Below are 26,549 nucleotides of genomic sequence, written 5' to 3'. Positions count from 1 at the left end.
TAGATAACTTTTAGGAAATACAGCAAGATTACATTTAAATAAATAAAATGTGTATTTTGGATAGTAGATTTTGTTATGAATTGAGATAAGGGAAATCTTGGTTACCTAAGGCTTGAAAATTATAAATATCAAAGGTTAAATTGGGATATTGATGAGAAATTAAAAATTGGATAAAAATTAATAACAGGATATGGATTGTTTATGAAGATATGAATATAATTAAGATACGTATAAAATGTATTGATAAATGTAATAATGATGTTTCTATTGAGTTGATATAATAGAAACTGTACTAGCTTGAATATGAGACAGTAATTGTTAAGGGAAAAACAGAAGAAATATTTGATGTTGTAACTTGAGATTTGTACTAAAGATTTTGTTATCGAACTATTGATTAACCCAGTCACCACATTGCTTTTTAAATATTTAAATGGAAAATTAATAAAATATTATTTTTTTTAAAAGTTCCTTTTGGAGTAAAGCTGTTCCAGGCGTTCTGCTTTCTTGGGAAGAGGGATTGAGGCAGGTCCTTACACACTGCAGTTAAGTTAGTAACACGGTTGTAAAGTGATTCTGTTTTCCCCATTGACTTTGCTCGTCAGAAGGTGGCAAAAAGGGATCCCATGACCATGGGGACACGGCAACCATCATAAATATGAGTCAGTTGCCAAGTAACTGAATTTTGATCACGTGATCATGGGGATGCTGCAATGGCCGTGAGAGTAAAAAAAGGTCATGTCGCCGTTGTAACTTTCAACAATCACTAAATGAATGGTTATAAGTTGAGGACTACCTGTACTCTGTGAACTGCTAGGGAGGGGCCGTCTTAGCCCTCTTCCTGCCTGTCAGTCATTCCAAGCTCCGCTGCCTCTTTGCCCTCTGGGAAGCATCCCTTCCCTCCTGGGGCTCCAGACTACATTCCACTACAGTTGTGTTGCTAATTACGTCTTGAATGGTGCTCCCTTATCAATCAATATTTCTCAATTGTTTCTAAACTTCCTAAGAAGCTACCCAAACCCCCCTCACTTTCAACCCCTGAAGGAATCTAGATCCCAATTCAATTGTAAAATAAATTCTAACTAGTCGCTATTCAGTGTAACAGACCAGGAGAGAGCCAAACCCCTTGGTCAGGGGTCTTCAAACTTGGCCCTTTTGTGACTTGTGGACTTCAACTCCCAGAATTCCTCAGCCAGCATGCCTGGCTGAGGAATTTTGGGAGTTGAGGTCCACAAGTCATAAAAGGGCCAAGTTTGAAGAGTCCCGCTCTTGGTGGACCCTTTGAGTAGTACATGAGTGTTAGAAAAAAAGACACTGAAGTCCTTTGCTGGACTTGATGATTTCTGGGACTCCTGCAATAAAATTGGGGGCTTAGTAGAGCCCCACTGAATTTCTCTCCAAGTAAGTGTGTGCAGGAGAAGGGCAGCTTAGAGACTGCATCCCTCTGTGGCTCCTGCCTTCTCATTCTGCTGGGGAGTTTTCCAATAGCATCTGGAAACGCAGCTAATGGATCCTGGATCAGAGGCATAAGGCAGGCTCGTCATGTAGCAAATCCTGTGTTTGATCTCTCCAGGTAGGGCAGTGAATGACACCTGCCCATTAAGTGCTTCTTCCCAGTGATACCGACTCAATGGGTTGAGGGTCTACTGTAGCATAAGGCAGCTTTCCACATGCCCACACGTTTGGGTTTTAACATTTTGCCCCCGTTCCAAGCAGGCCTCTGGTGGCTTCTCTGGAGTGAATTCTCTTGTGCCTCCGGAGAGAAGCTTTATGACCAAAATCCTGCCCACATTCGGAGCACTTGTACGGCTTTTCTCCCGTGTGGACCCGCCGGTGATTGACCAGGTTTGAGTTCGTGCTGAATTTCTGCCCGCAATCCGAGCACTGGTACGGCTTCTCGCCCGTGTGGACCCTCTTGTGGTTGACCAAGTTGGAGCTGGTGCTGAAGCTCTTCCCGCAGTCGGCACACTCGAAGGGTTTCTCTCCCGTGTGGGTCCTCTCGTGGATGAGGAGTTTGGATCGGCTGATGAAGCTCTTCCGGCAGTAGCTGCACTGGTGGCTTTCTTCGCCGGCTGGGGCTTTCTTCCCCGTGTGCAGCCGCTCGTGCTTCCGAAGGTAAGAGCTCGAGATGAAGCTTTTCCCGCACTCGGGACACTCGTAGGGCTTCTCCCCGGTGTGGATGCGCCGGTGGATGATGAGATCGGCTTTCTGGTTGAAGCTTTTCCCACACTCAGGACACTCGTACGGCTTCTCTCCGGTGTGCGTCCGAATGTGGATGACCAACTGCGGCCGGTGAACAAAACTCTGCCCGCATTCAGAGCACTTGTAGGGCTTCTCCCCGGTGTGCACCCGCTTGTGGGTGATGAGGTTGGAGCTTGAGGTGAAGCTTTTGCCACACATGGGGCACTCGTAGGGCTTCTCCCCTGTGTGGGTCCTCTCGTGCACGATAAGCGAGGCCTTGTCGCTGAAGCTCCTGCCGCACTCGGGACACTGGTATGGCTTCTCCCCCGTGTGCACCCGGGTGTGTTTCATCAGGTTGCAGTTGGTGCTGAAGCATTTTCCACATTCTGAGCACTTGTACGGCTTCTCGCCCGTGTGGGTCCTCTCGTGGATGATCATATGCGCGCTGTTATTAGAGATCTTCCCGCAGTAGGTGCATGTGTAGAGTTTCTGCACTTTCCGATTCGGAGGAAACTCAAAACCATGGTTCAGAACCGTCCCCCAACTGGGGGGACCTGTATTCTTTCTCCTTCTCTTCTGATCTCCCCGCGGGAAGGTGTTTTCTCGTAAACTTCCCTCGTGGAAAAAAGCTGGGATTCCTGATGGGTTTTCCTGGTGGATTTCTTGATGAGGCTCATTTCCTGCCATCTCTTCCAGTCCACACACCTGATATAACTTCCCATTGAGTCTTGCCAAGGACAATCCACTGATGCCTATTTGCGGGTGTCTTTCAAAGGGAAAGGTCTCCTCCTTGTTTTCGTAACCTTGGTCATTGCCTGGAGGTACAAATAGGAGAATCGTGACTAGTAAGAGAGTAGGGAAAATGAACTTGATGGAGAAATGCAACAGAGGTTACCTAAAAGCAAAGGGAGCTAAAACATTTTTGAAGTCTAGAACGTCCAGATGACACTCAGAAGCAGCTCAGACAAGCACCTTCTTAATTCAGAGGATTATAAGAGAGGGGAGTGAAGGTAGAAGACAAAGAGACTTGCAAGATTCTGTTATTATAGCCGGTCTCAATAATTTTAGTCTTAGCCTTGCTGTGGCGTTGATTTCCTGATCTGGTCTATCTAGTGGGGCTGACTGTCACTGTTCCAATAGATGAGACCAATTAAAGCAGAACTCTGAGGCTTGAGTTTTCCTCTAAGAATATGTTTATTGGCTACAATGTATTGGCATGGTTAAAAGTGAAACCAAGACTAAAGTTCCCTCCAAAAAAGTAACAGTATTGTATTACAAAGTTAAACTTCCTACCCCAGAAACTATGGCAATCAACTTCATTTCCCAACAGAATAGTTTGGCGGGCTTTCTAACATTAGGCTCAGCCCCCAGCCTAACGAACAGAAATGACCTTGGTTCCCACGGGACAGAGAATTGTTTAGACTAGCATAAAACTCCCCATTCCTTCCCCCAATCTTGTGGCAACCGAAAACAAGCAAGATGGCTTCAGCTAGGTTCGTTGCAGAGTTGACACTGACATAATCTGATGTGGTGGAATGTGGTCTGGAGTCCCAGGAGGGAGGGGCTGCTACCCAGAGGACAATGAGGCAGCGGACCTTAGAATGTCTGTTAGGCAGGAAGAGGGCTAAGACGCCCACTCCCTAACAGTTCACAGATTATATATCTATAGTTATGCTGATAGTTGCTTGAGTCTGGAAAGATTCTGTCTGTTGGTGAACGACAATAGAGAAGCTACTCAGAAGTAACTCCAAGCGTCATTCTTGGTTCTTGGGGCTGACATCAGGCTGCTTATTGTATAGTTACAGAATAAATACAGCTTCATAACTTAGCCAGAAACACTGCATCCACCAAACACATTCAACTCTCTAAGGGAGATACTATCTGAGGGAGTGTTTCTTCCCAGTTACATCAGCCCACTCCATTAGATCATGGAAAGAAGGCACGCTGCAGATGCCATCGGCAAGGCCAGGGGTCTGCAATCTTGACAACTTTTAAGACTTGTGGACTTCAGCTCCCAGAATTCCACAAGTCTTAAAAGTTGTCAAGGTTGCAGACCCTAGGCTAGGCCCTACAATGGATGGGTCCTGGGAAGTGTGCCTTCTCTGCTGCAGTCCCTGCTGGTAATATTGAATATTCTTGCTTTGACAATATATGCAGAACTGTCTGGTATTTTTAGAGTTAAATCAGGTGACAGGGAAAGGGGAGGAGAATATAAGGAAAGCGGGGGGGGGGGGGGGAGAAACGGAAGTGAATCTTTGCCCTCCAAGTTAATTGGAAGATGTGAATCATGACCCCAAAATAGGGGAGGGGAAATGCCTGGAATGTTATGTGCAAAGGAAGAGAAATTCAGATCTTAGCATTTCCACCATGCCGTGCTGACATCTCTGTAACACTAATAAAGGCTTTGTAGGTTAAAAAAATGCCTGAAAGTTCTTTGAAGTGTTTCGTTAATCAGACACATGACACCTGCCTTATGGAACATCCTTTCCCCTGAAATTAGATCGGTCCCATCCTCTGTGGCCATTCACAAGGCCCTCAAGATCTGGTTATGCTGCAGGGCTGGGGCTCCCAGGGGATCAGAAATCTGTCCCCCCCGTGGCTCCCAAAACAGGTCACCAAAGGGTGATTACGTGACCCCCGAGGCAACGCAACCGTCATAAACCCTTGCCAGTTGCCGAGCCTCTAAATTTTGATCACGTGACTGTGGGGATTCTGCAATGGTCATTAAGCATTTTAAAAAATGCCATGTCCCTTTTTTCAGTGCCACTGTAACTTTGAACGGTCACTAAATGAATGGTTTTAAGGTGAGGACTACCTGTAGTTTCTTTGTAACGTTCTTCGGGGGCTGGAAAGAGTAAAAATGGGGGTCGGAGGGTGGGGGAGAGGACAAGACCTTACCTAAATAACTGGCTTCTTCATCGCTCTCTTCCTCGGCCTCAGCAGAGTGGTGGCTGTTCACCACTTCAGATGGGACCTCCTCTGATTTAGCAGAATTAATAGCAGGGACTTCTTCTCCAGGACAGGAATCCTGCAAACAGTAACCAAGTTTTAATGCCAGCATAATCTTCACAGACTTCTGAGCTACAGTTTGTTTTGATCGTGGCTGGTAGACTTCACCTCTAGCTAAGCCATGATTTACAACCACAGAGTCTAGAGCAGTGGTTCTCAACCTTTCTAATGCTGCGACCCCATAATACAGTTCCCCATGTTGTGGTGACCCCCAACCACTTATACATCACCGGGTGCCAGGGGCGTGGCCAAAGAAAAGGGGGAAAAAATGGCGGACAGCCTTGTTTGGCGACCCCCATGAAATGGTCATTCGACCCCAAATGGGGTCCCGACCCACAGGTTGAGAACCACTGGTCTAGAGGAAAGGATTTATTAAGCCCACATAGTTGGGAAAGAGCAAAGAAGCAAGAATTATATAGGTTTCAGTCAGGGATTCTTAAGGCTTGTGCTGGGTAAATAGAGCCTCTTGGCAAATCTTGTTAACTTTGCAATTAATCTATGCTCATCTGGGTGCTGATTGCTGATGGGGAGGTGTTTTAGTCTTTTTGTTCCTTTTTTGGCTTGTTGATTGTCTCTTTTGCGTAGTATATAGATATTGTTTATGCCTGAGCTGAATGGCGAGATTTTGGAGTAAGACGAGTCAATCAACTCACCCCACATTTGAACCAAGAGGGATTCTCTGATGCTCTCTGAGCTTGCTTGTTTTCTTGCAGATGTTTCATTACCCAAACTAGGTAACTTCATCAGTGCTGGTTAGAAGTGGGGTTTACTCTCAGTTTATGTTCTGGTGCCTTGCCCTTGTCAGTGATGGTGTTACCTAGTTTGGCGTAATGAAACATCTGCAAGAAAACAAACAAGCTCAGAAAGCACCAAGGACCCCCAATTTCAACCAGGAGCTACAAATATTCTCCTTTATTGGTAACATTTGAACCGAGGCCCAGATAATTCAAGTTAATTTCCTTTTAGGCAGAAAAAGCAAGGACTAATGGTAAGTAAACAGATCTAGCAACACACACTGCTGATCGCAGAGTTTACATTGCTGTCAGTTTATAATAATAATAATAGTAGTAAAGTTGGAAGGGACCTTGGAGGTCATCTAGTCCAACCCCCTGCTCGGACAGGAAACCCTACACCATTTTGGACAAGTGGCTGTCCAGTCTCTTCTTAAAAACATCCAGTGTTGGAGCATTTACTGCTTCTGGAGGCAGGCTGTTCCACTGATTAATTGTTCTCACTGTCAGGAAGTTTCTCCTTAGTTCTAGGTTGCTTCTCTCCTTGATTACTTTCCATCCGTTGCTTCTTGTCCTGCCTTCAGGTACTTTGGAAAATAGCTTGACTCCCTCTTCTTTTGTGGCAGACCCTGAGATATTGGAATACTGCTATCATGTCCCCCCCTCGTCCTTCTCTTCATTAAACTAGACATACCCAATTCCAGCAAGTGTTCATTATGTGTTTTAGACTCCAGTCCCCTAATCATCTTTGTTGCTCTTCTCTGTACTCTTTCTAGAGTCTCAACATCTTTTTTACATTGTGGTGACCAAAACTGGATGCAGTATTCCAAGTGTGGCCTTACCTTCAGAAGAGGAGGAGAGGACGGTGCTTACCTTCCCTCGCAGGCCATCAGCCTCCTGCACCCTCAGAAAGTAATCCTCTGCCAGGGCCACCGTCTGGGCACAGCACCCTGGCTTGCCCTCCTTGATCCAGTCTTGCATAGCTGGGGGCAAAATGGCCAGGAATTGCTCCAGGACTATCAGGTCCAGAATCTGCTTCTTGGTGCATCTCTCGGGCTTCAACCACTGCCAGCAGAGTTCCTGCAGCTGGAAAAAGCTCTCCTTGGGCCCTTCGGCTTCCAGGTAGCAGAACTGCCTGAATTGCTGGCGCTCCGTTTCGAAGCCAGAAGCTTCTTCTACCTCTAAAATTTCTTCCTTCACGCTCACGGAGGAAAGGAGGTCTTGGCAATCTCCAATGGGGTCCGGCAGAAGCCGGGTCAGGCTCTTTCTCCCAGGCCTCTGATTCAGATCAGCGGTTTCCTTAAAGGAGGATCGGGAACCGTCCCCGGAGTGGGCAGGGCTAGGTAACTGAGCTCGTTTCTTTCCAGAACGAGAGGGTTGCATTGCCTTCAGAAAATCCTGCCACTGAGCGTCCCAAGGCTGCTGGAGATGTTCTTCTGGCTCCTGCTTAATAAAATGGGAGTCTAGCCCAACCGAGAACCTTTGGATGGCCCCAAGCTGAACGGGATGAGAATTTTTCCGTCCTCTTTGAACTCTTTGTACCGGTCCCGGCTTCTCCATTTCTATCCCTGCCTGCTGGGAAAGAAACCCAAGCTTCATCAGTTCAAAATAAAACACAACAGGCGCCACATACAGTAAGTCGTAATACCTTGACTTACGACCACAACCGAGCTCAACATTTCCGTCGCTAAGCAGGACAGTTGTTAGTTTTGTCCCATTTTACGACCATCCTGGCCACGATTGATAAGTGAATCAACTGCAGTTGTTACGTCAGCCACACGGTTGCTAAGTGAAGCTAGCTTTGCTTGTCAGAAGCAGAAGGTCATCACATGACCCTGGGACACTGCAACCGTCATAACTATGAGCCAATTGCCAGGCATCTGAATTAAGACCATGTGACTGTAACGGTCGTGTTAAAAACAGTCAGAGATCACTTTTTTTTCCACCACTGTTGTAACTTAAAACGGTCACTAAATGAATGGTTTGAGTCCAGGACTACCTGTATACACAATATTGCCCTTCTTCCCTTTCTCTCTATCACCCGAAAGGTGTAGTGTGTGGTGCTGAATTGGTGTAGGGAGATTCAGGTCCTAGTTCCCCCACCCACCACAGAAGCTCTCTGGGGCACTGAGCCAATCTCTCTCTCTCAGTCCAACCTACCTCACAGGGCTGTTGTGGGGGGAATAGAAAGGAGGGTACAAAGAATATTAATGAAAGATGGGGTGTAAATCAGAAGCAACCTAGAATTAAGGAGAAACCTCCTAACAGTGAGAACAATTAACCAATGGAACAGCTTTGCCTTCAGAAGTTGTGGATGCTTCAACACTGCAGGATTTTAAGAAGAGACTGTCTGATCTCCTGCTTGAGCTGGGGGCTGGACTAGAAGACCTCCAAGGTCCCTTCCAACTCTATTCTGACTGGGGAAAAATTGAATCCAGTCAACAGAGGAGGGCTTAAAACTCACAGAAAAGATTCCCTTATCGAGAGGATATTAGTGGCTCGTGAAAGAGCTTTCAAACACACCCTTCTTAATCAGGGTTCCTTCTGTTCCACGCCTTCCCGCCCAGCCCGCAGCCCAATTCGTGCCCAAGCAAAAGCCCACTAACAAGTTTCGGGGGAGGGGGGGGAGAGCCTCGACCTTTGCAACAGGACGGAGTAGCTTTAAAGAAAATTAAAGCCAAAGCATTCCTCCTTCCCCCTCCGAGCCCAAAACGGGGTGGGGGGTGGGGGACGCTGCGTGGACTTGGCGGCCGAGAAAGCCCACCGATCACGCCACGCGCGTTTTTTCTCTCTCTCTCTCTGCCCGCCCCCTCCGCCTGCGATTTGCGCTCGGAGAGCGCCTTCCTTGCTCCGCGCACCAAAGCCCGGCGATCGTCCGCCTTCCCCACGGCCGGTGCCCGACCCCCGGCTCGGTGGGACAGGAAAGTGCAGCGATCCCGGGGCTCCCCCCGTTCGCTCCACGTTTCCTGTCTCTCTAAGCGCCGGAGCTCGCTGGCCGGCCCGTTTAACCATTGCAGCGCCGGCGGGAAGATGAGCGGCAGCTCTCGGGAGCCTTGAGCGTCCTTTCCTTTCGCGCGAAGGCGGGGGGGGGGGGAACGAGGTGGGATAAGCGAAAGGCTGTTTGTGTGTGTGTATGTGTGTGTGTGTGTGTATATATATATACACACACTTTACGCGGGAGAAAACCCGAACAACCAAAGACCTACATACAAACACCCGCGAAAACCTCAGAAAACATATATATATATATATATATATATATATATATATATATATATATATATATATATATATATGGGTATTTTGAACTCACTCTCGGCTCTTCGAAGCGCTTGGAGCCTCATTTTTAAATCAGTGTTTTTCCAACTTGGCAATTTCTAAGACGTCCGGATTCTTCAACTCCAGCTGAGGCTGATGACCACACATCTTAATGTTGGCAAGGTTGAGAAATGCAGGTAGTCCTCGGCTTACGACCACAGCTGAGCCCAAGAATTTATGTGGCTAAGGGAGAAATTTGTTAAGCGGGTTTTGCCCCATTTTACGACTTCTATTTGTTGCCATGTTTGTTAAGTAAATTGCTGCGATTTATTAAATTAGTAACCCGGTTGTTAAGTGAATGGGGTTTCCCCGTTGGCTTTGCTTGTGAGAAGGTCGCAAAAGGGGATGACAGGAGTCCGGGACGCTGCAACCATCATTAAATGTGAGTCTGTTGTCCAGCATCTGAATGTAAATCACGTGACCATGAGGATGCTACAACGGTCGTAAGTGTGAAAAATGGTCATAAGTCACTTTTTTCAGCGACGTTTGACCGGTCACTAAATGAGCTGTCGTAAGTCGAGCCCTACCTGTACTGCTTTAGAAAGTCAGCAGCTGAGTATGCTGAATTTGGTTAATAGAATAACAGAGTTGGAAGGGACCTTGAAGATCTAGTAGTCCAACCCCATGCTCAGGCAGGAGACCCTATACCAGGGGTAGGCAACCTTGGCTCTTTTATGACTCGTGGACTTCAACTCCCAGAATTCCTGAGCCAGCCATGCTGAGGGGAAAGGGAGAGGTTTCCAAGCTGAGCCATGCTGGCTGGGAATTCTGGGAGTTGAAGTCCACGAGTCATAAAAGAGACAAGGTTGCCTATCCCTGCCCTATACCACTTCAGACAAATGGCTGTCTAGTCTCTTCTTTAAAACCTCCACTGATGGAGCATCCACAACTTCTGGAGGCAAGTCATTCCACTGATTAATTGTTAGGAATTAATGCATTGCCTGGAGTTTACCCATGGCTTTGAAGAATACTAGAATAATAACTTTATTGTCACTTTGAATGTACACTAATCGGCATACATTAAAATGAAATTTCGTTGCATACAGCTCTCAAAAGAGGCGACACCTCCAATATACATTACATAAATATAACACAAATAAATACATAAATAAATACAGAATTATGCATATACCCTCGTATATTATATCACACAGAGAAACAACAATCTAGTTTGGATTATGTATACATGTGCATGGGGAGGAAAATGAATCTTTTGAGTTTACCAGACGGGTGGCATAAGGCAGGAGTCCCCAACCCCCTGGTCCGTGGACCAGTACCGGGCCACAGCATGTCAGCAACTGGTCTGTACAAACAAGCAAAGCCCCATCCGTGGGATGCAGGCAGCACACAAAACCACGCACCGTCTGGTCCGCAGAAAAACCTCTCTCCACGGAACCGGTCCCTGGTCCCCCAAAGGTTGGGGATTTCTGGCATAAGGAACAAACCTATTACCTTATTGGGTAGTCCTGCTATAAGAATTCTCTGGACAAACCAGCCAGACTCAGGAAAGACGCTAAGCTATGAAGAATGGATAAATACAATAAATAAAATAAAAAGGTTAAAATAGACCCACCTTGCACGTCCTGGTTGCACTTCTCTGATCTCCTGAGGGGGCTGTGAGAACTCAGTATGTGCAACTTACGTGGAACAGAGGACACGTGTGACTTGGCAAGGTCAGTAAGAGAAGTGTGTTAAAAGCCAGACCACACTTCAGTAATGAAAGACACATTTTTATTTTTTTTTGGCCAGTATGAGCATAGTTTATTTGCTTAGATCAGTGTTTCCCAACCTTGGCAAGTTTAAAACATGCAGACTTCAATCCCCAGATTTAATAAGATCAGGGAAATGCTATAATATATGACTAGAAAATAATCATACAGTATTAACTGCTTTGAATGTTAACTAAATTTAAATATAAATCTTGCTACAGTACTTCTATGGACGCTAATCTTAGAGGAAATCTCATTTTATTCAATTTATCTTAGGTCTGAATAGGTTGGGGCACTCATAACAACATGTGCTGAAGTGTTTGCTTTGTTTTTCACTTTACCATAGTCTCCCATTCTCAGAAATACATTTTTGAAGATGGTCTGATCTGTTGCCATATCAATCCTGAAGATAAATTAGGTTGAGATAAAATGAAAGACATCGGATCCCTTACATCAAACATAAGACTAAAATTAGTTCTATATTTTAACTGTGTTGCTCTTGTTTATTGCTATTAGTGTTACAATATAATAAAACCACTTGTAGTTACTGTCTGCTCTAGGCCAAGGGTAGGCAACCTCGGCTCTTTTATGACTCATGGACTTCAACTCCCAGAGCTGACTCAGGAATTCTGGGAGTTGAAGTCCATGAGTCATAAAAGAGCAGAAGGTTGCCCACCCCTGGCCTAGGCCAATGTTTTACAGCCTTGGCAATATTGAGCTGAGTGGACTTCCAGTTACTCCAAGCATGCTGGCTGAGGAATTCTCGGAGTTTAGAGTTTAAACCTCTAAAAGTTGTCACGTTAAAAAAAAACACTGATTTTGACATCAAGCTGCTTTAAAGGCATGGGAGTGAGAGCTAACTGAAAAGTTGGTAAGCGTCTCTGAAAGAATATTTCTAAGATGACCAACTGTCCTCCTTTAGGGAAGACAGTCCTCCTTTTGTGAGATCTGTCCTCCCTTGAAAAGTGTCCTCCTACATGTCCTCCTTTTCGATATTTGAAGACTAATCTGCAGGGCTTTTTTTTTTTCTCTTAGAACGCTCAGAACAGCGTTCTGGCACCTTTTTTGATGGTTTTTTTTCAACTTTTGCATGAGCTGTGCTACTCCCCCTATTGGCTTTTGAAAGCCAATAGGAATTGCTGCTGAGCACACCAAAACACCCGGCCAGCAAACTTTGCACATGTAAGTTGTCTGCAGCGAAGGCGAATTGGCAGGAACTTTGCACCTCTCCCTGCTACCCAACTACACCATCTCCTAGTTAGTCCCAAAGATACCTGGAGGAGACTGGAGCGGTGACGCCACGGTAACTTTCTCTTGATCTTCGGCCCTGCTAGGGCAATAATGGCTGTGGGTGCAAGAGGCAGGGGCGGCGGGGCTGCTGTGGGCGGGGATGTGAGGGGCGGCAGTGGCTGGCTGCCCCCCCCCCCCGTGCTGTGGGAGCCACGGGGCCTGCTCTACACAGGGCTACGCAGGGTGGGTGTTGGTGTTGGTGTGGCGGCTGCAGGCGGGGTGTACTGACGGCGGGCTGCCCCCTGGGGCCGGAGCCGGCACAGCTGTTGCTTTGGGAGCCACAGGGCCCGCTCTACATGGGGCAGCAGTGCTGGCGGAGTGGCTGGGGGCGGGGCGCAGCATATAAGCATAATTAAAATATAAAATGTTATTGTTACAAATGTTTTTATTATGCATTTATCATATTATAGTGTATTCTGTATTATTGTTGCAATGAATAAAATATTTCTTTTATTTACAATATTTTTTTCTTCAATTTATTTGTGTCCTCCTTTTCATTGTAAAAAAGTTGGTCACCTTAATATTTCTCCAGAAGATAAAGTAATGTTCTCGATCTAGACAACCAGATGTGTGAACTACAACTCCCAGAATTCTCAGCGAGATCCCTCCAGCGAGAGCTGCCCAGGTTGGGAAACACTGAGATAATGAAAAGGATTAAATCTACAGAGCTGGGTTTCCTAGAGAGGCCACGCATATCAGGAAACTGGCGCTCAAATTCATATGGATGGGTCTGTCTGGATTTCTTTTGTGCTTTTGCGCTGTGATGGCGGGAGGAGGTTTCTGGGGCAGGGGAACTTTTGGGGTGTGAGTTTTAGGGTGGTGCAATGACACAGTTTCAGGGTGAAGGTGAATTAATGCATCATACAAAAAGCCCCAGTGCGGAATAATAATATTGCAACAATTCGCAAAATAAAAATTATTATTATTATCTCCAAAGCGCCTGAGGGCAGGACAAGAAACAACGGATGGAAACTAATCAAGGAGAGAAGCAACCTAGATGTATGTATGTATGTATGTATGTATGTATGTGTATGGTTGTTTGTGTGCTCTGAAGAAGTGAACTGAAGAAGCTTCTTGGATAAGAAGCGAAACATTTTCAAGGAAAAACCAAGAAAGTCCAATTGCCTTTTGAAAAGCACCTTTGGGTGCTTGAGGGTGCCTGAGGATAGCACCACCAAAGCACCTTTGGGTGTCTGAGGGTAGCACCACCAGATGTCAACCTAACTCCCCCCCCCACCGGCATGGATTTTGCTGTGGCTGTTGAGGTGCGAGCTGCAACGGAAGTGTTTCCCACATTCTGAGCATTCAAAGGGTTTCTCCCAGCCGTGAACTCGGATGTGCACAATGAAGCCGGCCCTGGAAATAAAGGCCTTCCCACAGTCGGAGCATTCAAACATCTCCTTGCCGGTGAGAGCATGGAGATGCTTGTTGAGGCTATGGAATAGCTTATCACTCGATCGCTTCCCTTTGGGGATCGGCTGCCTGAGGATGGTTTCGTAGGGGCCTCTTCTCTGCAATGCAACAGGATTGGTCTGCCGGCTGATCTTCTGTTGCCTTGCTTAGATTCAAAACAGGTTCTTTTAAATCCCGGCTGTTTTCTCTCCCTGCCATCATCTCCTGCTGGTCTCTTTGCCCTTCGTCATCTGCCAAATGCAATAATACCCCACCAAGTAGTATCTTTAGGAGTTCAGGCAAGGCAAGATATTCCTTGGGCTGCTCAAACATCCCAAGGAGAAAGGAAGGGTCTTCAAAGGATGAGGAGATTGCAATTTTTGCAGAAGAGCCCATTTTTTGCTGGGGGAAGAAAAAGGGGAATCTCAGAAGGAGGCCAGTGAAGATACAGGTAGTCCTCGATTTAAGGGCTGATCGTTTAGTGACCATTTGAAGTTCCAATGGACCACCCAAAAGTTGCTTATGACCAGTTCCAAAGTTCCAATGGCTGTCCTTCCCCCCCCCCCAGTCACGTGACTACATTTTGGGAACTCATTAACTGGCATTTACGGTACTTCCTGTTTTTTGTAAAAATGCCTCAGAGTGAACAATGAACTCACGTAACAACCACTGGAAAAGAGGCAGTGGTGGGATTCAAATATCTGAACAACCAGTTCTATCATGTGATGCAGGCCTAGAACGGACTTCCGGAAGTGGCATCATGCACTTCTGGTGGGCCATTCTAGGCCTTGGAGGCCTCCTGTAGGCCTCTGATGCCTAGAACAGACTTCCGGAAGTGGCATCAATGCATTTCCAGTGGGCCGTTCTAGACCTGAGAGGCCTCCGAGGCCTAGACTGGACTTCCAGAAGCCAGCCGCTTCTCCGAATTCAGGTAAATTTAGCTACCTGTTCTTCCGAACCGGTATGAACTGGCTGAATCCCACCACTGAAAAGAGGTCATAACAACGAGTCGAATTAGATGTAACCACTTTATGACTATTGTGACTAGTGGACAGGCTACATTATGGTCATAAGTTGAGAGTTTTCTCTACTGCCAATTGTCATCCACGATGTAAAAAAGATGTTGAGACTCTAGAAAGAGTACAGAGAAGAGCAACAAAGATGATCAGGGGACTGGAGGCTAAAACATAAGGAATGGCTGCTGGAACTGGATATGTCTAGTTTAATGAAGAGAAGGACGATGGGTGATATGATAGCAGTGTTCCAATATCTCAGGGGCTGCCACAAAGAAGAGGGAATCAAGCTATTCTCCAAAGCACCTGAGGGCAGGACAAGAAGCAACGGATGGAAACTTCTCAAGGAGAGAAGCAACCAAGAACTAAGGAGAAATTTCCTGACAGTTAGAACAATTAACCAGTGGAACAACCTGCCTCCAGAAGTGGTGAATGCTCCAACACTGGAAGTTTTTAAGAAGAGACTGGACAGACTGGTATAGGGTTTCCTGCCTGAGCAGGGGGTTGGACTAGATGACCTCCAAGGTCCTTTCCAACTTTATTGTTGTTGTTGTTGTTATTATTATTATTATTATTATCATCCTACTGCCAAGTAGGGCGAGATATGGAAAGGTGGAGCAGAATGCCTCAGATTAGCAGCACATAGTGAAATATACGTTTTCTCCATTTAAATGTATCCGTCTACTTCTGGCCAAGACTCAGTTTTCTTTTTATCTGACCATTGTTTTGGTTGTGGCTCCTCCTTCTGCCCCTCAAGGTTATTCTCTCTTCCCATTATAGGCAGTCCTCAATTTACGAGCCCAATTGAGCCCAAAATTTCTGTCGCTAGACCAGACAGTCAAGCGAGTTCTGCCCTCTTTTACGACCTTTCTTGCCACAGTCGTTAAATCACTGCAGTTGTTTTGTTAGTAACACAGCTGTTAAGTGAATCTGGCTTCCCTATTGCCTTTGCTTGTCAGAATGTCCTAAAAAGGTGATCATATGAGTCTGGGACACTGCAAGTCGTCGTAAATCCGAGCCAGTTGCCAAGTGTCCAAATTATGATCACGTGACCCTGGGGATGCTGCAACTGTCGTTAAGTGGGAAAAACGGGCATTAGTCACTTTTTTTCAGCACTGTTGTAACTTTGAATGGTCACTAAACGAATGCTTCTAAGTCAAGGACTACCTGTACATCAACAGGGAATTAGAGACCTTTCACATGTTGCTGAAACTTCAATTCCCAGAAGCCTTCACTATCAGCTGAGAGAAGTTCAGCAACGTTCTGAAGGCCGAAGGTTCTTTACACAGTCCTCATGTTATGAGGGCCAAAAGGACCAGGATTGCCATTGCTAAACAGCACAGTTGTAAAGCATGATGTCACATCACCACCTTTCTTAGCAAGGGCAGTTTTGGCAATCCTAGTTGCCGTCATTAAATGAGGACTCTGCAGGTTGTTAAGGACCTCCTGTGATCATAGCCTCCAACTTCCTGCCGGCTTTCCCGCTGACATTGCTTGTGGGAAGCCTGCAGGGAGAATCCTATTCTTTTCCTGTTATCCTTTGCATGGATCCCCCACCTCAAAAAAAAAAAAAAAAAAAAAAAAAAAAAAATCAAGTTACATAATTTGAATTCACCAGTCACAGTATGGAGGCTGATGCTGCAAAGGCCGCCCCCTTGTGGTGGAATTCTGCAATGAACAGAATGGAGGACATAAACTAAGCTTACATGGCTGAGAGCAAAGACAGCTGGGAGTTGTAGTTCGCCAACAATGGGACCCTTACCTGCCATGCTGGCATTCCCATCCTCCTCTTGCCTGACCTTTCTGTTTAGCTGCCTGAGGGTAACGTCCAGAGAAGTTTCTTTTGCTTTGGGGAAATTCACTCCCACCTCTTGCTTCATCCCTGTCATCTGGAACAAAAGAGGAATTTTAATCCACAACAAAGGGTAGAGAAAATAACAGTCTTTTTTTGAGATAGATACTTCTTCCTACACCCCCTTCATCTCTTTGGGGGCAGGTGAGTATGTTTCCAAACAAAGCAGGGCAGCCCCCAAATCCACCCCATCATTATTTTCTAAGAAGACAGGAGAAGACCCAATGAATAGCAATTGCAATAGCAATACCACTTAAGACTTATATACCCCTTCACAGTGCTTTACAGCCCTCTCTAAGTGGTTTACAGAGTCAGCATATTGGTCCCCCCTCCAACAATCTGGGTCCTCATTTTACCGACCTTGGAAGGATGGAAAGCTGAGTCAACCTTCAGCCGTTCAGGATTGAACTTCTGGCAGTCGGCAGAGTTAGCCTGCAATACTGCATTCTAACTACCGCGCCACCATATTGGCAGGGAAGTATAAGTAGTTCTCAACTTATGACCACAGCAGAACCCAAAATTTGCCAACCAAGACAGTTGTTAACTGAATTTTGCCCCGTCTTATGACCTTTCTTGTGACACCTGTTAAAGGAATCACTGCAGTTGTTAAGTTAGAATATGGTTGTTAAGTGAATCTGGCTTTCCCATTGACTATGTATCTATATCTATATCTCTCTTTCTACATTTCTCCTATCTATTTATCTATCTATCTATCTATCTATCTATCTATCTATCTATCTATCTATCAATCATCTACCTACCGACCTACCTATCTCTTATCTAATTTATTGGCACCCATCTTACACCAGGTAACTCTGGGTGGCTTACAATATTAAAAGATAAAACTATATAAATAAAATACTATAAAAATACAAAAATACAAAATACAATTGCTAAAAGATGGAGGGGGAGGGGGTAAGGTGAGTGGAGGAGGGGATCCAATATGAATCTATCTGCCGCCTCCAACATTGAGGTTCCTCCTTTGGAGGCCCGAGCCATCTGGCAGAGCCAGGTTTTTAAGGCGCTTATGGAAGGCCAGGAGGGTTGGAGCAGGCTGCCTTGCAAGGGGCAAATTATTCCAGAGCGCAGGTGTTAACGGCAGAGAAGACCCTTCTCCTGAACCACGCAAACTGGAATTCCCTTGGCCCCCAGCATGCCTCCTTGGCTGGCACAGGTAGGGCGGGCCAATCCCAGTGGAATGAGATGATCCTTTAAGTTATAGGTAGTCCTTGACTTACGACCACAACTGCACCCAAAGCTTTCTGTGGTTAAGAGAGACATTTGTTTGGTGAGTTTTGCCCCATTTTACGACCTTTCTTAAATAATAATAATAATAATAATAATAATAATAATAATAATAATGTTGGAAGGGACCAACCTCATGCTCAGGCAGGAAACCCTACACTATTTCGGACAAATGGCTGTCCAGTCTCTTCTTAAAAACTTCCAGCATTGGAGCATTCATTGCTTCTGGAGGCAGGTTGTTCCACTGGTTCATTGTTCTAACTGTCAGGAAGTTTCTCCTTAGTTCTAGGTTGCTTCTCTCTTTGGTTAGTTTCCACCCGTTGCTTCTTGTCCTGCCTTCAGGCGCTTTGGAAAATAGCTTGACTCCCTCTTTTTTATGGCAGCCCCTGAGATATTGGAATACTGCTATCATGTCCCCCCTTGTCCTTCTCTTCATTAAACTAGACATACCCAATTCCAGCAACAGTTCCTTATATGTTTTAGCCTCCAGTCCCCTAATCATCTTTGTTGCTCTTCTCTGTACTCTTTCTAGAGTCTCAACATCTTTTTTACATTGTGGTGACCAAAACTGGTAAGTGTGGCCTTACCAAGGCATTGTAAAGTGGTATTAATACTTCACGTGATCTTGATTCTATCCCTCTGTTAATGCAGCCTAGCACTGTGTTGGTCTTTTGGGCAGCTGCAGCACACTGCTGGCTCATATTTGTGAATCACTACAGTTAGTAACTCAGACGTTAAGTGAATCTGGATTCCCCCATTGATTTTGCTTGTCAGAAGGTGGCCAAAGGGGATCACGTGACCTTGGGACACAGCAATGGTCAGAGGTGTGAACCAGCTGCCAAGCCTCTGAGTTTTGATCAAATGATCCTGGGGATGCTTCCAAGGCCATTAACTGTGAAAAATGGTCGTTAAGTCCCTTTGTTCAGTGCAGTTCACTAAACGAACCGTTGTTAAGTAGGGGACAATCTATATGCCACCCTTCGCCCAGCATCCAACTTCAGTTGGGGTCTCCCAACCCGCTCAGCACCTCCAGAGGTAACTCTCACCTGCTGATTCGGCTTCTTCACCTCGCTCTGCCTTAGGAGGAAACGCTTTGCCAAGTCTGCCACATGGAAGCAGCTCTTGGAATCCCATTCTTGGACCCAGCTCAGCATCTCCGGGGGCAGGATAGCCAGGAACTGCTCCAGGATCACCAGCTCCAGCATCTGCTCCTTGGTACGCCTCTTGGGCGTCAGCAAAGTGTCCAGAGTTGGCAGTAGGCCTCCCTCGGGCCCTCGGCTTCCCTGTAGCACAGTGGTTCTCAACCTGTGGGTCGGGACCCCATTTGGGGTTGAACGACCATTTCACGGGGGTCGCCAAACAACACAGTCCACCATTTTTTCCCCTTTTCCTTAGCTGTGCTACTCCCTTTTATTCTATTGGCTTTTGAAAGCCAATAGAATAGACTCTCTTGAATAGAGTCTAATTCTATTGGCTTTCAAAAGCCAATAGGAATTGTCCAGGCTGTCTCTGCCCTGCTGAGCCCGCCAAAAGTCCCATTCTGCAAACAGTGCTGCAAGTTGTCTGCAGCGAAGGCAAGCTGTCTAGAAGTTTCCACCCCTCCCTGCTGAGCAACTACTAAAAATGTAAGTAAAAGAGGGTCAGTGGTGGGAGGTGGGAGGCTGGCGGGCGCAGGGAGGGTTACTGGCCCGTGTGGGGCCCGGCGGGTGCCTTACCTCCCTTGGGCTGGGCCAGCTGGTGGCCCAGCCGGTGGTCGCCCTGCGCCGTCTCTGCCCCTTGCCAGCTACGCCTCGGCCGGTGCAGGGGGCGGCACCATGCATGTGCGGCGTTCCCGGGCACGGAAAGTCGTCTTATGACCAGTTGGGTAGTCCTCGACTTATGACCGGTTGAGTAGTCCTCGACTTACGACCGGTTGGGGGTCACGGCATTAAAAAGGTTGAGAACCACTGCTGTAGTGAAACTGTCGGAAATGCCGGCGCTGGCATTCGGAACTGCTGGCCTCGGGGCCCCAAATTTGCTCCTCGCTTCCTCCGCTTGGGATCCTGAGGTCTCTGCTATCCAGTGTAACTTTGGGGACCTTCTCTGCTACAGCCCAGTCGGACACGGCCGCTGCTCCTTTCCAAGTAGACGGGAAAGCCTTGAGGCCCCAAAGAGATGGTCCTTCCGGCCATTGTGGCTCCAGACTTTCATTATTTTCCCGTTTAATGGGCTGAAGTGGGGGGGGTACAACCTTCCTCATAGGACATCGGTCTGCCCAGCCAGATGGGCTTGTCTCTTGGGCTCCAGGTTCTGCTTTTCCGTCTTGATTTCTGGCTTCACGTCTGGGTCAGCGATGACTCTGTGAAGCCCCAAGGTTGAAATCTCTACCTCTCGCTCCAAAGACATGACTTCTCCCCTCCCCCTCCCAGATGAATCTAATTCACTTCTGATCCACCATTTCTTCCTTCAAACGCGGAGGACAATACCCAGCTTTGGGATCCTGCTTTTGGGCTCAATTGTCGTAAATCGAGGACTCCCTGTAATTTTGCTTTAAGAAAATGGTGGCAAAAAAAGGTTGTAAAATTGCGCACAACACACTTGGCAACCATTTTGTTTACTAACAGAATTTCAGATTTCACTTGTGGGGGGGGGGAGGGTGTGTCCTCAGGCTTCTCACCTCCTCCAAGATCAATTCCCTAAAAAAAAAAAAAAGAAGAAGAAGAAATAGAAAAATTCAGGAAAGTAACAAGCAGGACAGAAATATACAAGAGGGCTCCCTCTGGCCGTTCTAGGTTTCAATTCCCATCATCCCCAGCCAGCAGAGCTAATGGCTTTGTGTGAGGTATACTCCTCAAAATCATGTAGGCCCCTAGTTTAGAGCTAGCGTTTGGCCTGTATGTTTCTGCCTAACAGGGCAGAAACATGCTGCCTCAGGATGAAGCCCTGAAGTCTGGCACTCCAAACACATCATGGAACACTGATGATGTTACTTAGTTGGCTGATAAAATGTCTACAGGAAAAACAACCAGGCTCGGAGACCATCAAGAGCTCCACAGTTCAATTCTAAGCTACATATATCTTCTTCCACTGGAATAATTTTACATTTTTAAAGTTCCCCCAGTCCTGATTCTGCTGTTTTCTCCTGAAAGCTATTTCCCCCCCCCCTCTATTGTTGGAAGAGGCTTTACGCTTAACTCCCAATCATCCCCTCCACAGGTAGTCCTCGGCTTACAACCATTCATATAGCAACCATTCAGAGTTATAATGGACCTGAAAAAAATGATTTACAACGATCAGATGACAAGATCAAAATCCAGGCATGTTTGGCAACTGGCATATTTTTTATGGGGATGGCAGCATCCTGAGGTCATGTGATCATCTGCAAGCATCCCAGCCAGATTCTGACAGGCAAAGTGAATGGGGAAGCCAGATCCACTTAACCGAGTTTACTAACTTAACAACTGCAGTGATCCACTTAGCTGTGTCAGGAAAGGTGGTAAAATGGGGCAAAACTCATTTAACTGCCTTGCTTAGCAACGGAAATTTTGGGCTCAACTGTGCTCATTAAGTCGAGGGCTCCCTGTAATTTTGCTTTAACAAGTGTGGCAAAAAGGCTGTAAGATTGGGTACAACACACTTGGCAACCAGTTAGTTTACTAACAAAAATTCAGATTTCCTTGTGGTTGCAAAGGAATGAACATTAATGCTATAAACAGGAGTCTTCACACTTGGCTCTTTTATGACTTGTGGACTTCAATTCCCAGAATTCCTCAGCCAGGCACACTTGCTGAGGAATTCTGGGAGTTGAAGTCCACAGGTCATAAAAGGGCCTAGATTGAAGATCCCTGCTATAAACAAGTTGCCTTCAGATCAGCGGTTCTCAACCTATGGGTCGCGACCCCATTTGGGGTTGATCGACCATTTCACAGGGGTCGCCAAGCAAGGCTGTCCGCCATTTTTTTCCCCTTTTCCGGCCGGTGCCTTACCACCCTTGGGCTGGGCCAGCTGATGGCCCAGCCGGTGGTCGGCCTGCGCCGTCTCTGCCGCTTGCCAGCTACGCCTCGGCCGGAGCAGGGGGCAGCATCATGCATGCGTGGCGCTCCTGGGCAGGGAAAGTCCTCGACTTACAACCGGTTGGGTAGTCCTCGACTTACAACCAGTTTAGTCCTCGACTTACGACCGGTTGGGGGTCGTGGCATTAAAAAGGTTGAGAACCACTGCTTCAGATTATCACTTCCTAGTGGGGCGCCCTGGGTTAAGAGCTGGCCATCCTTTGTTCCCAATCGGACCTCCCTTGCAGGGTTGTGGTTCACCCCAAATGAACCATTCTCACTTCCCAGAGGGGGGGGGGAACACTCACACACACACACACACACACAGTGTAATTGTAAACCGCTTATATTAGGGCTGGCATTTGAATTCAACATGCATTTACGCTGGCTTCTGCTTAGCTTCTATTTCATTAGTTTCTCCCTGATCCTTGATTCACGCAATGGAAAGCCATTCACCGCGCGTCTTCGTCCACTCGCAGTCTTGTGCACGCAATCAAAGGTCGTTTGGAGAGGGCGCAGCGTGTACCCCTTTTCTTTCGACGCTTCCCATTGCTCCCGCCTGGCCCCGCTGCTTCACTTACAGATCCCGAGTAAAGGCCCGAGTGATCCTCCTTGCAACAGAAATTCCGGCCGCAAATAAAGGCGCGCTTGTGCAATAAGACACTCTCCACTCACCCAATTTTAGTTCTAATTAAGCCACACTTGCAATTTAAAGCATGAGAACCCGCTTGCACATTTGCGCGACGACGGATCAATAGAAAGCAGCTCTCTCCGCCCCTTTCCCTGAAGCTTATCCTCTCTAGCAAACTAATCTGAATTTTAACTGTTCAAGGACCGAGGTTCTGCCTCTAATTTTGCCACGGGTGCGGTTTTTCAAAGGATCGGTGGCTGTGAAGAGCAGCACACCTATAAAATTATATTTGTTTTTCGATTGTAATAAGGGCGTTGGGGAGGTGTTCCCGATTATTTTTTTCCTTCTGCCCTTTTATACACTAACACAGTGTTTCTCAACCTTGACAATTTTAAGGCATGTAGATTTCAACTCTCAGAATTCCACAGCCAGCATTGCTGGCTGTGGAATTCTAGGAGTTGAAGTCCACATGCCTTAAAATTGTCAAGGTTGAGAAACACTGAATGGAAGGGACCTTAGAGGTCTTCTAGTCCAACCACCTTGCTCAAGCAGGAGACCTTATACTGTTCTGAACAAATGTCAGCCCAATCTCTTCTTAAAAACCTCTAGTGATGGAGCACCCATAACTTCTAGAGGCAAGTTGCTCCACTGATTGTTCTAACTATGAGGAAATTTCTCCTTAGTTCTAGGTTGCTTCTCTCCTTGATTAGTTTCCATCCGTTGCTTATTGTATTTCCTTCTGGTGCTTTGGGAAATAGGCTGACCCCTCTTCTTTGTGGCAGCCCCTCAGATATTGGAACAGACAAACTCAAAGATTCAGGGTTCAAATCAATGATTTCAAATTAGAATAGAGCTGGAAGGGACCTTGGAGGTCTTCTAGTCCAGCCCCCTGCTCAAGCAGGAGTCCCTATATCAGTGGTTCCCAACCTGTGGGTTGGGACCCCATTTGGGGTCGAACGACCATTTCACGGGGGTCGCCAAACAACGCAGTCCGCCATTTTTTCCCCCTTTTCCTTAGCTGTGCTGCTCCCTTTTATTCTATTGGCTTTTGAAAGCCAATAGAATAGACTCTCTTGAATAGAGTCTAATTCTATTGGCTTTCAAAAGCCAATAGGAATTGTCCAGGCTGTCTCTGCCCTGCTGAGCCCACCAAAAGTCCCAGTCTGCAAACAGTGCTGCACCAGTTTAGTCCTCGACTTACGACCGGTTGAGTAGTCCCCGACTTACGACCAGTTGGGGGTTGCGGCATTAAAAAGGTTGAGAACCACTGCCCTATGTCATTTCCGACAAGTGGCTGTCCAATCTCTTCTTAAAAACCGAGTGATGAAGCACCCACAACCTCTGAAAGCAAGCTGTTCCACTGGTTAATTGTCTTCACTGTTAGGAAGTTTCTCCTTAATTCCAGGTTGCTTCTCTCCTTGATTAGTTTCCATCCTTTATTCCTGGGCCTCAGCTGTGCAAAGGCAATTTCTCCATTTCTACTACCGGTGTTAAAGGAGAAATTCCTGCCATTAACCAATATCTCCATTTATTCCATAATTCTATCAAGTTTTTTAAAAAGGGATTTTGAATTCTCTTAACAATTTTTCAAATATCTTTTTAAAGCAATATGTTTCTATAGAATCGCCTATTTCCCTTAATTCATTCAATTCTATATCGCTCCATAATAAATCTCTATCTGCTATAATATCTGGGACCACCCTTAATTGATTAGCTACCCAATAATTTCTAACATTTGGAAGACCCAGCCCACCCCTTTTTAATGGTTCATACCATAAAGCTTTGCTTATTCTTGCTCTCCTGCCTCAAATACAAATAATACAAACACAACACATATAAATCTAAATAAAAAACAGTATAAAAAAGGTACAAATACTACAGTGCACCCACCCCCCTGGAGACCATTTTTATTACCTATATTTCGTCTCATATAACAACTAACAATATACAATATATTTCAATTGTGCCCTTCTCCCCTCCAAAACAGCATGTATTCTTTTTTTTTTTTTATTAAAAGTTTTATAAATTTTACAAAAAAGAAAAAAGAATACAAAACAAGAGACAACATATACAAAAAAATAAAACTAAACAATACATATATAAAAAAAAAAAAACCCCACCCCTCCCAAAAACCCCCCCCCCCTTCCCCCCCCCTGAGCTTCCCAGAGCAGAATATAGGCTTAAAAAGTAAAAATAAAAATTAAATTAAGAACTTTATATTTATATATATAAAAAGATTATCTATAATATATATAAAAATAAAACTTATGAAAAAACTATATAATATTTTTGTATACCCAATCTAAATTGTATAAATTTTATCCATTTATCCCAAACAGCAAAAAACTTCTCTTGCGTTTGTTGCTTTAAGAAAGCCGAGATCTTTGCCATTTCCGCCAGATAAGCTACTTTAAGAAACCATTCCTGCAATGTAGGCAAGGATTCCTTCTTCCAATATTGTCCTACTAACAGCCTAGCGGCTGTAATCAAATTTAACATCAATACAACCTCCTTTGTATCACAATCTGTAACAATACCTAACAAAAATAATTGCGGAGTAAATTTTACCCTCCTTCTAAAAATTCTCTGGATATTCCACCATACTTTGATCCAAAATGCTTTTATCTCTCTGCATGACCACCAAATATGATAATAGGAAGCCTCCTTATAACCACATCTCCAACATTTGGGTTGCACGTCAGGGTACATATAAGACATTTTTTGTGGATCAAGGTGCCATCTATAAAACATTTTATAAAAATTCTCCCTTAAATTCTGTGCTTGTGTAAATTTGACATTTCTCACCCAAATTTTTTCCCAGGTGTCCAATGAAACTGGCTCACCAAAATTCTGCGCCCATCTTATCATACAATCTTTAATTAGTTCCGTTTCTGAATCCAATTCAACTAAAACCGCATAAATTCTCTTAATGTGGGTTTGTCTTGAATCCTTCACTTGCTTAATAAGATTTTCATCTTCTCTAAGAAAACCCACCTTACAATCCATCTTCCATCTGTCTAATAATTGCCTATATTGGAACCAAGAATAAATAAAGTTTTCTTGTGCTAACTCTTCCCGTGATTTTAATTGCCAGTTTTGTCCATCCCATTTAAGTAACTGTCTGTAGGACACCATATCCATTTTAACCCCTCTTTTTATTGCTTCTATCGCATGCCAAGGTATAGCCCATAATGGTACTTTGAAATCACTTTTATAATATTTTCTCCAAATCCTAAGTAAAGAGATTCTTAAGATATGAGATTTAAAAGCCCAATCCATTTTTTTATTGAATATTAAATAGGCATGCCACCCATAAAGTAAGTCCCATCCCTCTAGATAAAGTATCTCAGAGTTTGTCAAATTTACCCAATCACTGATTAGTGTTAAAACCACCGCATCATAATATAATTTCAAATTTGGTACCTTAAGTCCACCCCTCTCACGGAAGTCTTGCATAATTTTAAACTTAACCCTTGGCTTTTTCCCTGCCCAGATAAATTTATTAAGACCCTTCTGCCACTCATTTAAATTAATCTCATTTTTCAAAATTGGTAACATTTGAAACAGAAAAAGAAACTTGTGTAAAATATTCATTTTTATCACTGCAATTCTTCCCATGAGGGATAATTGCAACTTTTCCCAGTTCTTCAAGTCCTTCTGTACCCTGACCCACAACCTTTCATAATTATTTTTAAATAATTTTACATTAGAAACAGACAACATCACCCCAAAATATTTTACCTTATTAACAATCTCAAAACCCGTCAGGTTAGTCAAAATCTGCTTCTCCTGACTAGACATATTTTTAGGTAAAATTTTGGTCTTATTTACATTAATCTTGAAACCCGAGACCAAGCCATAATGATGACTCAACTGTAATAAGTTTACTACAGAATAATCAGGTTGCGACAAAGTAACAACCAAGTCATCCGCAAAAGCTCTTAACTTCTATTCTTTTTTATTAACATATATTCCTTTAATTTCCTGAGACTCTCGAATTTTGATCAATAATATTTCCAATGTTAAAACAAACAACAATGGCGATAAAGGACACCCCTGTCTAGTACCTTTCTCTATTGTGAAAACCTCCGAAAGACCTCCATTAACAATAAGTTGTGCTGTTTGGTTTTGATATATTACCTTAAGGGCT

At 45.1% G+C, this 26,549-nt stretch overlaps 2 protein-coding genes across 9 annotated transcripts; both read right to left on the bottom strand.

Moving 5' to 3' along the window:
* Positions 1-679: 679 nt before the first annotated feature.
* LOC120305106 (zinc finger protein 436-like) lies at positions 680-8,878 on the bottom strand. Its single transcript, XM_039336518.1, has 4 exons — positions 8,777-8,878; positions 6,792-7,490; positions 5,077-5,206; positions 680-2,993 (listed from the first exon to the last, which is right to left on the bottom strand). Exons 2-4 carry the CDS (start codon positions 7,476-7,478, stop codon positions 1,687-1,689), a joined length of 2,124 nt encoding a protein of 707 aa, XP_039192452.1. The 5' UTR covers positions 7,479-7,490; positions 8,777-8,878; the 3' UTR covers positions 680-1,686.
* A 4,377-nt stretch (positions 8,879-13,255) lies between these two features.
* LOC120305116 (zinc finger protein 397-like) lies at positions 13,256-22,769 on the bottom strand. Of its 8 annotated transcripts, none has more exons than XR_005555926.1 (5): positions 22,350-22,769; positions 19,453-20,412; positions 18,784-19,042; positions 16,403-16,529; positions 13,256-13,878 (listed from the first exon to the last, which is right to left on the bottom strand). XR_005555926.1 is itself a non-coding variant. In XM_039336532.1 (5 exons), exons 3-5 carry the CDS (start codon positions 18,940-18,942, stop codon positions 13,685-13,687), a joined length of 480 nt encoding a protein of 159 aa, XP_039192466.1. In that variant the 5' UTR covers positions 18,943-19,042; positions 19,453-20,412; positions 22,225-22,769; the 3' UTR covers positions 13,256-13,684. The 8 variants fall into 8 exon arrangements, 2 of the variants coding, with proteins under 2 accessions (XP_039192466.1, XP_039192467.1); XR_005555927.1 differs by having other exon boundaries at positions 22,444-22,769; XM_039336532.1 differs by having other exon boundaries at positions 22,225-22,769.
* Between the last annotated feature and the right edge of the window lie 3,780 nt (positions 22,770-26,549).

The sequence above is a fragment of the Crotalus tigris genome, unplaced genomic scaffold (genome assembly GCF_016545835.1).
Source record: "Crotalus tigris isolate CLP2741 ecotype Arizona unplaced genomic scaffold, ASM1654583v1 scf7180000017666.379230911805:20528666, whole genome shotgun sequence".
Lineage (NCBI taxonomy): Eukaryota > Metazoa > Chordata > Lepidosauria > Squamata > Viperidae > Crotalus > Crotalus tigris.
The sequence above is the reverse complement of the archived record's forward strand: the minus strand, read 5'-3'. Positions and strand labels throughout refer to the sequence as shown.